A 12,450-nucleotide genomic window follows, 5' to 3' on the forward strand; every position below is an offset into this window, starting at 1 on the left:
CGCGCCGACCAATCGGAAGCCGGCGCCGCCGCCCCGCAACCAATCAGCGCCCGCGGGGTCGGCGGGAATGGCTGGGGGTACTGCCCTGATGGGTAGCGGCCGGAGGATGCCGCGAGGGGGCGTGGCCTGATGTGACCGCGCCCCTCCCGGGCCACGCCCCCTCTCGCCACGCCCCCTCCCGGCCCCGGCCGCAGGGCTCGCAGGCTTCTGCGCGCACAGCAGCATGGAGGGTCCGGGAGCGAGAGCCCCCGGCCAGGCGCCCTGGAAGACCATGTCTGCGGCGGTGAGCGGATTGCGGGACAGGCCGGGCCGCGGAGCTCCTCCGGGAGACCGGGCTGGAATTCGAGAAGGAAGGGGAGCGGGGAGGTGCACTGGGAGACGGGACCCAGGGGCATTCTGTCTCCAGCTACGGCCCCAGGCCTTTTTATTTGTTTATTTTTTATTTCTGAAACCGGGTCTCAAGCCGGGCGGGATGGCGCACGCTTGTAATCCCGGCTCTTGGAAGGCTGAGACAGGAGGATCGCACGGGTTCGAAGCCAGCCTCAGCTACTTAGTGAGACCCTGTCTCCAAATAAAATATAAAATAGGTCTGGGAGTGTAGCCTGGAGGTAGAAAGCCCCTGGGTTCCACCCCCAGGACCACCGAAAAAAAGAAAAAGAAAAAGAAACAAGGGCTCACTAAGTTGCTGAAGCTGGCCTTGAACCTGCGGTCCTCTTGTCTCAGCCTCCCAAGTACATGCGTGTACCCCACACGGCTCTTACCTGGACTTTGAAAATAGAGAAAATAGGGGTGATGGCACAAGCCTGTAATCCCAGTAGTTGGGAGGCTGAGACAGGAGGATCGCCGGTTTGGGGACAACTTCAACAAGTAGTGAGACTCTTATTAACCTACCAAGACCCTGTTTCAAAATAAAATAAATAGGGAGCCGGGCGTGGTGGCGCACCCTTATAATCCCAGCATTTAGGAGGCTGAGACTGGAGGATCGCGGTTCACAGACAGCCTCAGCTACTTAGTGAGGCCCTCGGCAACTTAGTGAGACCCTGTGTCAAAATAGAGAATAAAAAGTAGGGCAGGGGTGTAGCTAGGAGACAGAATGTCCCTGGGTTCCAACCCCAGACCCACAAAAAGTAAAACGAAATAGAATAAATAGGGCTGGGAGTGTAGAATGCCATGGGTTTAATCTCAAGTACCACACCCAGAAAAGAAAAGAAAAGAAAAGGAAAGAAAGAAAAAAAGAAAGAGAGAAAAGAGGGAAGGAAGCCCTGGCTTCCTCATTCTCCATAGGCCCGTAGAAGTCAGGATCCAGCATTTCAGACTTTAACCTGTGATTTTGTTGTTGTTGTTATTGTTGGCTTTTTTTTTTTTGAGGTGCTGGGGATGGAACCCAGCAGCATTCTACCTCGGAGCTACACCCCTAGCCCTAGTTTCTTTCTTTCTGTTTTATTTTATAAATGTAAAATAGGCCTCACAGGGTCTCACTAAGTTGCTGAGAGCCTCACCCAGTAGCTGAGGCTGTGTGTGAACCACGACCCTCCAGTCCCAGCCCCCCAGGCGCTGGGATCACAGGCGAGCGCCTCCATGCCGGCCGTGCCTCTCCTTTTTAAGCTTGTGAGGCAGCCAGTGTAGCAAGGAGGAAACTGAGACCGGAGCCTCAGCAGCCTCCCGGGGCCAAACAGCCAGGAAGTGATGCAGGCACTGACGGTGCGGCGTGCGACCCAGCCCTTCGGGAGGACGCTGTCTTCGAGATTCCCATGATGGCGGCTTGGAGCCTCTCTCCCAACCTGGCGCCAAGTCTGCGTCAAGTCTGTGCACCCTGGCCCGGCCTTCAAGGCCTCTGGCCTCGGCTCCAGCTTGCCAGCCTCCCCTCTGTGCTCAGTGACCTGGCCGGGCAGTTTGTGCAAGCTGACCTTTGATTTCCTCCTCCTGTCCTCTGCCCCTGGCTGTGCTGCGTCCCCTCCCCCTGGGAAGGTCAGCTACACCCACCTCCCCGCTAGGCCTCCCTGGCCTCTGCCGGAAGCAGGGCCCACATGCGAGTAACTAGACACCTTTGTGGGACCTCATCTCCCCTCAGTCGGCTCCTCAGTGTTGGCGGGATAGAGACGGTGTCCCCAGAAGTCCTCAAGCTTACATGACTTGCTGCCTTCCCCCTAAGAAAAAAAAAAAACTCAGCCGGGCGTGGTGGCGCACGCTCATGATACCCGCGCTTGGGAGGCGGAGACAGGAGGATCGCACGGGTTCGAAGCCAGCCTCAGCTACTTAGTGAGGCTCTCAGCAACTTAGTGAGACCCTGTTTCCAAATAAAATATTTTTTAAAAAAAGGGTCTGGGAGTATAGCCCGGAGGTAGAAAGCCTCTGGGTTCCACCCCCAGTACCACCAAAAAAAAAAAAAAAAACAAGAAGAAAAAGAAAAAAAACAACTCAGTGCCCCATGGAAATCTGCCTAGGGATGGAGCCCAGGGGCATTCTACCTCCGAGCTACACCTCCAGCCCTATTTTCTTATTCTTTATTTTGAAACAGGGTCTCACTGAGTTGCAGAGGGCCTCACTAAGTAGCTGAGGCTGGCCGTGAACCGCGATCCTCGATCCTCCTGTCTCAGCCTCCCGAATGCTGGGATGACAAGCCTGCCCCACCACGCCCGGCTCCCTGTTTTATTTTTTATTTGGAAACAGGGTCTCATGAAGTTGTTGAGAGTCTTTCTCAACTGCTGAGGCCGTCTTCAAACCTGCATCCTCCTATCGCAGCCTCCCAGGCCCCGGGATTACAAGCACACGCCGCTTCACTGAGCTTGACTTGAATTCTTTTATGTATCTCTGTTTGGTGCCAGCATCCTGGGGGTGCCAGGACTGCCCACTTTGGGAACCGGTGCCTAGGCGGGGATCAGAGGGCAGCTCCCTTGTTTGAAGCATCTACTGGAACAACTCGCAGTGTGTGCGGGGCAGGCGGCCAGGCTAGCGGGGGTGGGGGCTTGAAGGAAGCTGCAGCCATCTTTGAGAGCCTGGGATATTTATTGGGTGGGGGCCTCTGGAGAGGGGCACCGGGCACGGGAGGGAAGGGCGCACTGGGTGGACTACAAGGGTCTCCTGGAGCCCATGTCTGTGTCCCGTAGGAGCTGGAGACACAGTACTTGCCCAGCAGCTGGGTCGTCCGCCTGGGAGCAGAGGAAGCCCTGAAGACCTACTCACGTCTGGGAGTGGAGGGTACTGCCTGGTCTCTCTGTGGAGGTCTGGGGTGGCCTGTAGCGGGTGGCAAGGGGGAGAGCCGAGCCCCCTGAGTCAAACAGCAGGCACTGGGCAAGTTGGCCCTCCCGTGCAGGAATGGGTGGAGGCAGGAGAGGCCCCCGTGAGGCCCTGGCCCCTGGAGCGTGGCCAGCCTCCCCTCCTGCCCTGGCAGCGGTTCCTAGGCCCTGGCATAGTTGGCACTGCGAGGTGCAGGGAAAGGAGGAAGAATCCCGCTCCACGGCCGGAGCTGGGACGTTATTGCTATTTATTTATTTATTTATTTGTTGCGGTCCTGAGGATGGAACCCAGGAGCATTCTACCTCCGAGCTACACCACCAGCCCTAGTTTTTATTCCTTTTTTTTTTTTTTTTTTGTGGGTCTGGGGATGGAACCCAGGGGCATTTGACCTCTGAGCTACACCCCCTGACCTATTTTTTATTCTTTATTTTGAAACCAGATCTCACTGAGTTGCAGAGGGCCTCACTAAGTAGCTGAGGCTGTCCGCGAACCGTGATCCTCCAGGTCTCAGCCTCCTGAATGCTGGGATTACAAGCATGCGCCACCACGCCCAGCTGCTATTTATTTATTTACTTATTTATTTATTTATTTTTGCAGTACTGGGGATGGAACCCAGAGGCATTCTACCTCTGAGGTATACTCTCAACCCTATTTTTTATTTTTTATTTTGAAACAGGGTCTCACTGAGTTGCAAAGGGCTTCACTAAGTAGTAGCTGAGGCTGTCCTGGAACTGCAATCCTCCAGTCTCAGCCTTCCAAATGCTGGGATTATAAGCTTGTGCCACCACGCCCGGCTTTATTTATTTATTTATTTATTTATTTATTTATTTATTTTTGTGGTACTGGACCTCAAACCCAGGGGCATTGTACTTCTGAGCTACACCCCCAGCCCTATTTTTTATTTTTTATTTATTTCATTATTTTTTGCAGTCTCGGGGATAGAACCCGGGGCATTACTCTTCCGAGCTACAACCCCAGCCCTATTTTTAACTCCTTATTTTTAAATAGGGTTTCACTAAGTTGCAACGGGCCTCACTAAGTAGCTGAGGCTGGCCTTGAACCTGTGATCCTCCTGTGTCAGCCTCCCAAATACTGGGATTACAAGCATGCACCACCACACCCGGCTTTTTATTCTTTATTTTGAAACAGGGTCTCAGTAAGTTGTAGAGGGCTTCACTAAGTAGCTGAGGCTGGCAGTGAACCCGTGATCCTCCTGTCTCAGCCTCCCAAGTCCTGGGATGACAAGCGTGCGCCCCCACGCCCGGCTGTTATTGCTATTTATAAAGAGCAAGGAAGCCTTGTGTTTTCTTCTTTAAAGAAATCAGGCTTGGGAGCCAGTATTCTAGTGAAGCGTTCAGGTCAATGTCGTCTCTGCCCTAGGTCTACGGTGCTGTTCCAGGGCCTGGGAGCATTCATGCTGGGTGAGAACGCGGCTCCCAGGAGGAAGTGGGCCGAGTAGGCCTGTGTGCTCAGCGGGAAAATTGGATGTTAACAAATTGCCTTTGATTCAGCAGACAGACCGGAAACCTTTTGCAGAATTTTCTGCCTTTCAGAAGCAGCTGTCTGGGTGGTTTTCTCTTCTGTTCTGTTCTGTTCTCTCTCTCTCTCTCTTTTTTTTTATCTTGATACTAGGGATGGAACCCAGGGGCATGCTACCTCCGAGCTACACCTCCTGTCCTATTTTTCATTTTTCATTTGGAAACAGGGTCTCACTGAGTTGCAAAGGGTCACCAATTAGCTGAGGCTGGCTGTGAGCCCGGACCTCCTGTCTCAGCCTCCAAAGCTGGGATTACAAGCGTGGCCCCCACACTCGACTTTCTTTCTCTTACTGGCTTTCTTCTTCTTTGTGTAACTGGGGGATTGAACCCAGGGGCATTCTAACTCTAAACTATATCCCTATCCCATTTCACTTATATATTTGTGTGTAGGAGGGCCACTGGGGATTGAACTAGAGGCATTCTACCTTTAAGCCACATTCCAGCCCTCCTTTATTTTTATTTTGAAACAAGGTCTTTGTAGGTTATTGAGTCTCACTACTTGCCGAAGCTGTACTCGAACCTGCGATCCTCCTGTCTCAACCTCCAAGTATTGGGATTACAGGTGTGCAACACCATGCCTGGTGTATATGGCTCTTTTTAAATAGTTTTGGATTTCTAGAGTGGTCAAATTCAGAAAAAAAGGATGATGGTTGTCAGGTGTTGGCAGAGGGAGGAACTGGGAGTTAATGTTTAATGGGAACAGAGTTTCAGTTTGGAAAGATGAAAACGTTCTGGAGCCAGGGCACTTGGGAGGCTAAGACGGGAGGATCATGGGTTCAAGGCCAGCCTGGGCAACTTAGACCCTGTTTCGAAATAAAAAAAAAAAGAAATAGAGCTGGGGGTGTAGCTCAGAGGTAGAATGCCCCTGGATTCAATCCTCAGTAACACACACACACATACAGAGTGCAGATACAAAGCCGGGCGTGGTGGCGCACGCTTGTAATCCCAGCATTCGGGAGGCTGAGACCAGAGGATCGCAGTTTGCAGACAGCCTCAGCTACTTAGTGAGGCCCTCTGCAACTCAGTGAGAACGGGTTTCAAAATAAAGAATAAAAAATAGGGCAGGGGGTATAGCTCGGAGGTAGAATGCCCCTGAGTTCCATCCCCAGACCCGCAAAAAAAAAAAAAAAAAACCAGAGTGCAGATACACTAAAAAATATATAAGTTTATATGTATATATACATATATATGTATATTTTATAATATATATTATAAAAAACCCAGCTTTTTTTTTTTGGTGATACTGGAGTTCCTGGAAACCCTTCTACCTCTGGGCTACACTCCCAGACCTATTTTTTTTTAATATATTTTATTTGGAAACAGGGTCTCTTAAGCCAGAGAGGCTGGCTTCAAACCTGTGTGATCCTCCTGTCTCTGCCTCCCAAGCACGAGGATTACAAGCGTGTGCCACCACGCCCGGGTCCGACTTTTTTTTTTTTTTTTACAATATTTTTAGTGCATCTGAGGCCAGACATGGTGGTGCACGCTTGTAATCCCGGTACTTGGGAGGCGGCGGAGACAGGACAATCTGGGTTTGCAGATAACTCCGCTACTTAGTGTGGCCCTCTGCAATTTAATGAGACTCTGTTTCAAAATAAAGAGTAAAAACTAGGGCTGGGGGTGTAGCTTGGAGGTAGAATGTCCCTGGGTTCCATCCCCTGTACTGAGGGGGAAAAAAATTGTAAAAAAAAAATTGCCTTCATACTGGGTGAATAAGGTTTATATGAAGCCGGGCGCGGGGGCGCACGCCTGTAATCCCAGCACTCGGGAGGCTGAGACAGGAGGATCGTGGTTCGCGGACAGCCTCAGCTACTTAGTGAGGCCCTCTGCCACTCAGCGAGACCTGTTTCAAATAAAGACTGAAAAATAGGGCTGGGGGTATAGCTCGGAGGTAGAATATCCCTGGGTTTCATGCCCAATACTGCAAAATAAATAAATAAATAAGGTTTACCTGAGATCCATGGTGAGACTTTGATCTCATCACCAAGACATCTCCCTGTGTACATGTCCCAGAACGCAAAGTCTCGACCCTTCTGGTCCCCGCATTCCCAGTAAGACTCGGCGTGTGGGTTCATGTCGTCCTGCTGTCTTCTCATTTCAAGTGAGCTTACCTTCTCATTTCCCTGGAAGGTTCTTTTCCAGGCGTCTGCGCTTCCTGCTTTGCGCTTCCTACTGGACAGCAGGGCATGGTGTGTGGTCAGCCCGGGACCCCGTGGCGGGGACATGGTGCCCGTCACAACCGCGGCTCCTGTCTAGCAGTGTAAGGACCTGGGAGCCCTCTCGCACCGGAGGAGCTCCGAGCTGAAGCTGATCGCCAGCCTGAGCTGACACAGAAATTGCTGCCGCCCGATTGTACTGAGAGCTCCTTGTGTGTTTCCCGAGGCAGCCACCAGGAAGGCCCGGGCCAGCCTGGAGAGCCAGCTGCACGTCCCCTACGGAGGTGGTGACGGGGAGACCCTGGACATCTACCTTCCTAAGCAGGCCTCGGAAGGTGAGCCAGGCAGCAGCGCCCACCTCACCAGTGCCCTCTCCCGTGTTGCACACCAGCTCCCTCTCCCGTGTTGCACACCAGCGCCCTCTCCCGTGTTGCACACCAGCTCCCTCTCCCGTGTTGCACACCAGCGCCCGCTCCCGTGTTGCACACCCCAGCGCCCGCTCCCGTGTTGCACACCAGCGCCCTCTCCCGTGTTGCACACCAGCTCCCTCTCCCGTGTTGCACGCCAGCTCCCTCTCCCGTGTTGCACGCCAGCTCCCTCTCCCGTGTTGCACGCCAGCGTCCTCTCCCGTGTTGCACGCCAGCTCCCTCTCCCGTGTTGCACGCCAGCGCCCTCTCCCGTGTTGCACACCAGCGCCCTCTCCTGTGTTACAGCCTTGCCGTACTTGGTGTTTTTTCATGGCGGGTACTGGCAGAGTGGAAGGTGAGTCGGGGGATTTTGGGTGAGCAGAGGGAAAGGGACCCATCTCTCTGGCGTGGCAGCATCCCAGGTTGCTTGACAAACACACTCAGCTTGCAGCGATAGAAATATATTCTGGAGATCCAGGCGAGGTGGCGCACGCTTGTCATCCCAGCATTCGGGAGGCTGAGACAGGAGCGTCAAGGTTCACGGCCAGCCTCGGCTACTTAGTGAGGCCCTCTGCAACTCAATGAGACCCTGTTTCAAAATAAAGAATAAAAAAGTAGGGCAGGGGGTGTCGCTCAGTTGTAGAATGTCCCTGGGTTCCATCTCCAGTACCACACACAAAAAAAGAAATATATTCTGGAGAGCCGGGCATGATGGTGCACACTTGTAATCCCAGCATTTGGGAGGCTGAGACAGGAGGATCAGGGTCTCACTGAGTTACAAGGGCCTCACTAAGTAGCTGAGGCTGGCTGTGAACCCGGATCCTCCTGTCTCAGCCTCCCAATGCTGGGAATACAAGGATATGTTGGCCTTGAACCTGTGATCTTATCTCGGCCTCCAATTACTAAGATTATAGACCTGCCTGTGGCTAGCAAGTGTGTTTATCTTTTATTTATCTATTTATTTATTTGGAACCTAGGGGCATTCTACCTCCAAGATACACCCCCCAGCCCTATTTTTATTCTTTATTTTATTTATTTTTTATTTGGAAACAGGGTCTCCTAAGCCAGCGCGGCTGGCTTCGAACCTACGGGATCCTCCTGTCTCCGCCTCCCAAGTGCGGGGATGACAAGCGTGCGCCACCACGCCTGGCTTTTTATTCCTTATTTTGAAACAGGGTCTCAGCCAGTTGCAAAGGGCCTCGAACTGCAGTCCTCCTGTCTCAGCCTCCCAGATGCTGGGGTTACAAGCGTGCGCCACCGCGCCTTGTCTCTTTCCGCAGCAAAGATGAATCTGCCTTCATGGTCAGCTCCTTGGCAGCGCAGGGGGTGGTGGTGGTGGTGGTGGCTTACGACATCGCCCCCAGAGGTGAGAAGGACTGCCGCTGCAGGCTCGAGGCCCGTGGGCTCTGTGAGGCGGGAGCTCGGAGCCAGCCTGTCTGTCTCCCCAGGCTCCCTGGACCAGATGGTGGAGCAGGCGACCCGCAGCGTTGTGTTTGTGCAGCAGCGGTATCCCAGCAATAGGTGGGTGTGGCGCAGGTGTCCTTGTTGGGGCACCTGGGGCGGGAGGGCAGCCACCCGGCCCCTGTGGCTGTGCGGCGGAGGGCGCATCGGGACTCCCCGCAACTGGCTGTATCCGACGCCTCCAGGGGGATTTACCTGTGTGGACACTCTGCCGGCGCCCAGCTGGCAGCCATGGTTCTCCTGGCCGACTGGACCAAGCTCGGAGCCATGCCCAACCTTAGAGGTTTCAGTGGGGGCCTTCCCCGGTGGGGCTGAGGGTTTGGGCCAGCTGCTGGAAATCCTAATGGCTGTGGTGGCTTGGCGGCACGGCCTTTACCTCCTCTGGCCTGAAGGTGGGCTGGTCTGCGCTCCCCCTGGCCCTGCCCCCTGAGTCCCGTCCTCCGCAGGCTGTTTCCTGCTGAGTGGGATCTATGACCTGGAGCCCATCGTGTTCACCTCGCAGAACGCCCCTCTCCGCCTGACCCTGTGAGTGGCTGGCCCTCCTCCTCCCCGACTGCGGGCCAGCCCAGGCCCTGACCCTGCCCCATCCTGCCGCAGGGAGGATGCTCAGAGGAACAGCCCACAGCGCCACCTGGAGGCGGCCCCGGTGCAGCCCAAGGGTCCCACCTGCCGGGTGCTGGTGTGTGTGGGTCAGCACGACTCCCCGGAATTCCAGCGGCAGTCCAGGGAGTTTTATCAGGTACCCCGCAAGCTGTTTGTGGCCAGAGGCTGGGGTCGTGTGGCCTCATCTTCCCCCTCCTTTGGCCCCAGCGGACCCCAAGACAAGCAGTTATTTTGGGGTCAGAGGGTCACTGAGCACCTGGCAGAGTCTCCTCTAGGCTCAAGCCTCCTGTGGCCCCATCTCCAGACGCTGTGCCGAGCAGGGTGGACGGCCTCCTTTGAAGAACTGCCCGACGTGGACCACTTTGAAATCGTGGAGAATCTGATGTGGGAGGACGACCCGCTCACGCAGGTGGGGCCTCACTCAGCCCTTCCCCCAGGTCACCCCAATACTTAAGGAGGGGTAGGCGGGCGGAGCCACATAGCCTGGGTCTTTGGCCCTGGGCCCTGGTGATAGGAATAAAGTCCAGAGTGGCTTCCAGGATTTCGTTCCTCTGAATCAGCCCTGGGGCCTGGCCTGGTGGCGCACGCTTGTAATCCCCGCGCTTGGGAGGCTGAGACAGGAGGATCGCACGGGTTTGAAGCCAGCCTCAGCTACTGAGTGAGGCTCTCAGCAACTTAGTGAGACTCTGTTTCAAAATAAAGTATAAAGAGCCGGGCGTGGTGGCGCACGCTTGTAATCCCTGCGCTTGGGAGGCTGAGACAGGAGGATCGCGCAGGTTAGAAACCAGCCTCACTGGCTTAAAGAGACCCTGTCTCCAAATAAAATATAAAATAGGCCTGGGAGTGTAGCCTGGAGGTAGAAGGCCTCTGGGTTTCATCCCTAGGACCACCAAAAATAAAAAAATTAAAAAGTAAATAAAATAAAATATAAAATAGGTCTGGGAGTATAGCCCGGAGGTAGGAAGCCTCTGGGTTCCACACCCAGTACCACCAAAAAAAAAAAAAAAAAAAAAACCACCAGTTGGGGGTGTAGGTCAGAGGTAGAATGCCCCTGGGTTCCATCCCCAGTACTGCAAAATAAATAAATAAATAAATAAATAAATAAATAAATAAATCCCCAGCTCCATCAAGGAGAGGAAGAAACAGATTTGGCTTCATAAATGTTTATTACAACTTTGATACAGAGAATACTATCAACAATTCAAAGTCAAAGCATAAGCCAGGGCGCATGCCTGTCATCCCAGTACTTGGGAGGCTGAGATGGGAGGATCAAGGGTTTGAGGCCAGCCTCAGCAATTTAGCAGCACCTTGTTTCAAACTTTTAAAAAAAGTCCTGAGTGTAGCTCTGTTGTAGAACAACCCCGGGGTCAATTCCCAGCACTTAAATAAAAAGGCCAAGGGTAAATTGGGAAAATTATATGTCACAAACCTAGCAGATAGAGTTAATCGTTAATCGTTAGCACTTGGCTAGCCTGGCTGGCCTGCCTTCCCTCCCTCGCTCTCTGTCTCATTCTTGTGCTGGGGAGTGAACCAGGACCACTCCCATGCTAGGCAGGTCTTTCTCTCTGAATTATAATCCCAACCAATTGCTTTTTTTTTTTTTTTTTTGCGGGTCTGGGGATGGAACCCAGGGGCATTTGACCTCCAAAGTACACCCCCTGCCCTATTTTTTATTCTTTTATTTTGAAACCGGGTCTCGCTGAGTTGCAGAGGGCCTCACTAAGTAGCTGAGGCTGTCCGCGAACCGCAATCCTCCAGGTCTCAGCCTCCTGAATGCTGGGATTACAAGCGTGCGCCACCACGCCCGGCTTCAATTGCTTTTTATATTTTAACGGCAGGAAAAACAAGTACCCATAAAACTTAAGAACCTCCAAGAAAACCAACCTGTTTCTTTACTTTTTAATTTTTTTAATTTTTTTTTGGGGGGGTACTAGGGATGGAACCCAGAGTTGTTCTACCATTCTACCTCTGAACTGCAACCCAAGCACTATTTTATTTATTTATTTTGAGGGTACTGAATATTGAACTCAGGCATTCTACCTCTGAGCTATACCCCCAGCCCTATTTTTACTTGTATTTATTATTATTATTATTATTATTATTATTATTTATTTATTTGGTGGTACTGGGGTTCCTGAAAACCCTTCTCCCTCCGGGCTACACTCCCAGACCTATTTTATACTTTTTTAAAATTTGGAAACAGGGTCTCTTTAAGCCAGCGCGGCTGGCTTCGAACCTGTGAGATCCTCCTGTCTCAGCCTCCCAAGCACGGGGATTACAAGCGTGCGCCCCCACGCCCGGCTTAATTCTTTATTTTGAAACAGGGCCTCACTAAGTAGCTGAGGCTGGCCACAAACCTGCGATCCTCCTGTTTCAGCCTCCAAGTACTGGGATTACAAGCGTGCGCCAGTACTCCCGGCTTCAGCCAGTTTCACTGAATCCTGCAGTAGCTCTCCAGTTGTGGGCTTTCTGCTCTCCCTCCTGCAGATCATTTTGAAGACAATCTTCCTGGAGTTCTGATGACACCTTTTCCTCCGTCCACGTGCACCCAAAGGGCCTCCGGAACCGAGGCTGCCGCACCTGCCGCAGCACGGTCCCTCCTCACTGCTGCTAAAATCAAATGCTCTAATCCCCGCGCTGGGGCGGCTGAGACAGGAGAATTGCGCAGGTTTGAAGCCAGCCTCAGCTATTTAGTGAGGCTCCCAGCAACTTAATGAAACCCTATTTCAAAATAAAATATAAAATAGGTCAGGGGTAGCCGGGCGTGGTGGCGCACGCTTGTAATCCCCGCGCTTGGGAGGCGGAGACAGGAGGATTGCGCAGGTTTGAAGCCAGCCGTGCTGGCTTAAGAGACCCTGTTTCCAAATAAAATATATATAAAAAAATAAGTCTGGGAGTGTAGAAGGGCTTCCAGGAACTCCAGTACCACGAAAAAAAAAATAGGTCAGGGGTATAGCCTGGAGGAAGATGCCTCTGGGTTCCATCCCCAGGACCACAATAAAATAAATAAAATAAAATAAAATGCTCTCCAACTACCCAGCCTGGCCG

At 52.7% G+C, this 12,450-nt stretch overlaps 1 protein-coding gene across 1 annotated transcript; it reads left to right on the forward strand.

Moving 5' to 3' along the window:
- Positions 1-67: 67 nt before the first annotated feature.
- AFMID (arylformamidase) lies at positions 68-11,922 on the forward strand (the record flags this gene model as incomplete). The annotated part of the gene is made up of 11 exons (XM_080714147.1): positions 68-92; positions 195-283; positions 3,108-3,198; positions 7,645-7,693; positions 8,619-8,704; positions 8,787-8,859; positions 8,985-9,088; positions 9,246-9,324; positions 9,397-9,538; positions 9,707-9,811; positions 11,890-11,922. 11 exons carry the CDS (start codon positions 68-70, stop codon positions 11,920-11,922), a joined length of 876 nt encoding a protein of 291 aa, XP_080570273.1.
- Positions 11,923-12,450: the final 528 nt, after the last annotated feature.

Source organism: Muscardinus avellanarius (genome assembly GCF_963383645.1).
Source record: "Muscardinus avellanarius genome assembly, chromosome: 16".
NCBI lineage: Eukaryota > Metazoa > Chordata > Mammalia > Rodentia > Gliridae > Muscardinus > Muscardinus avellanarius.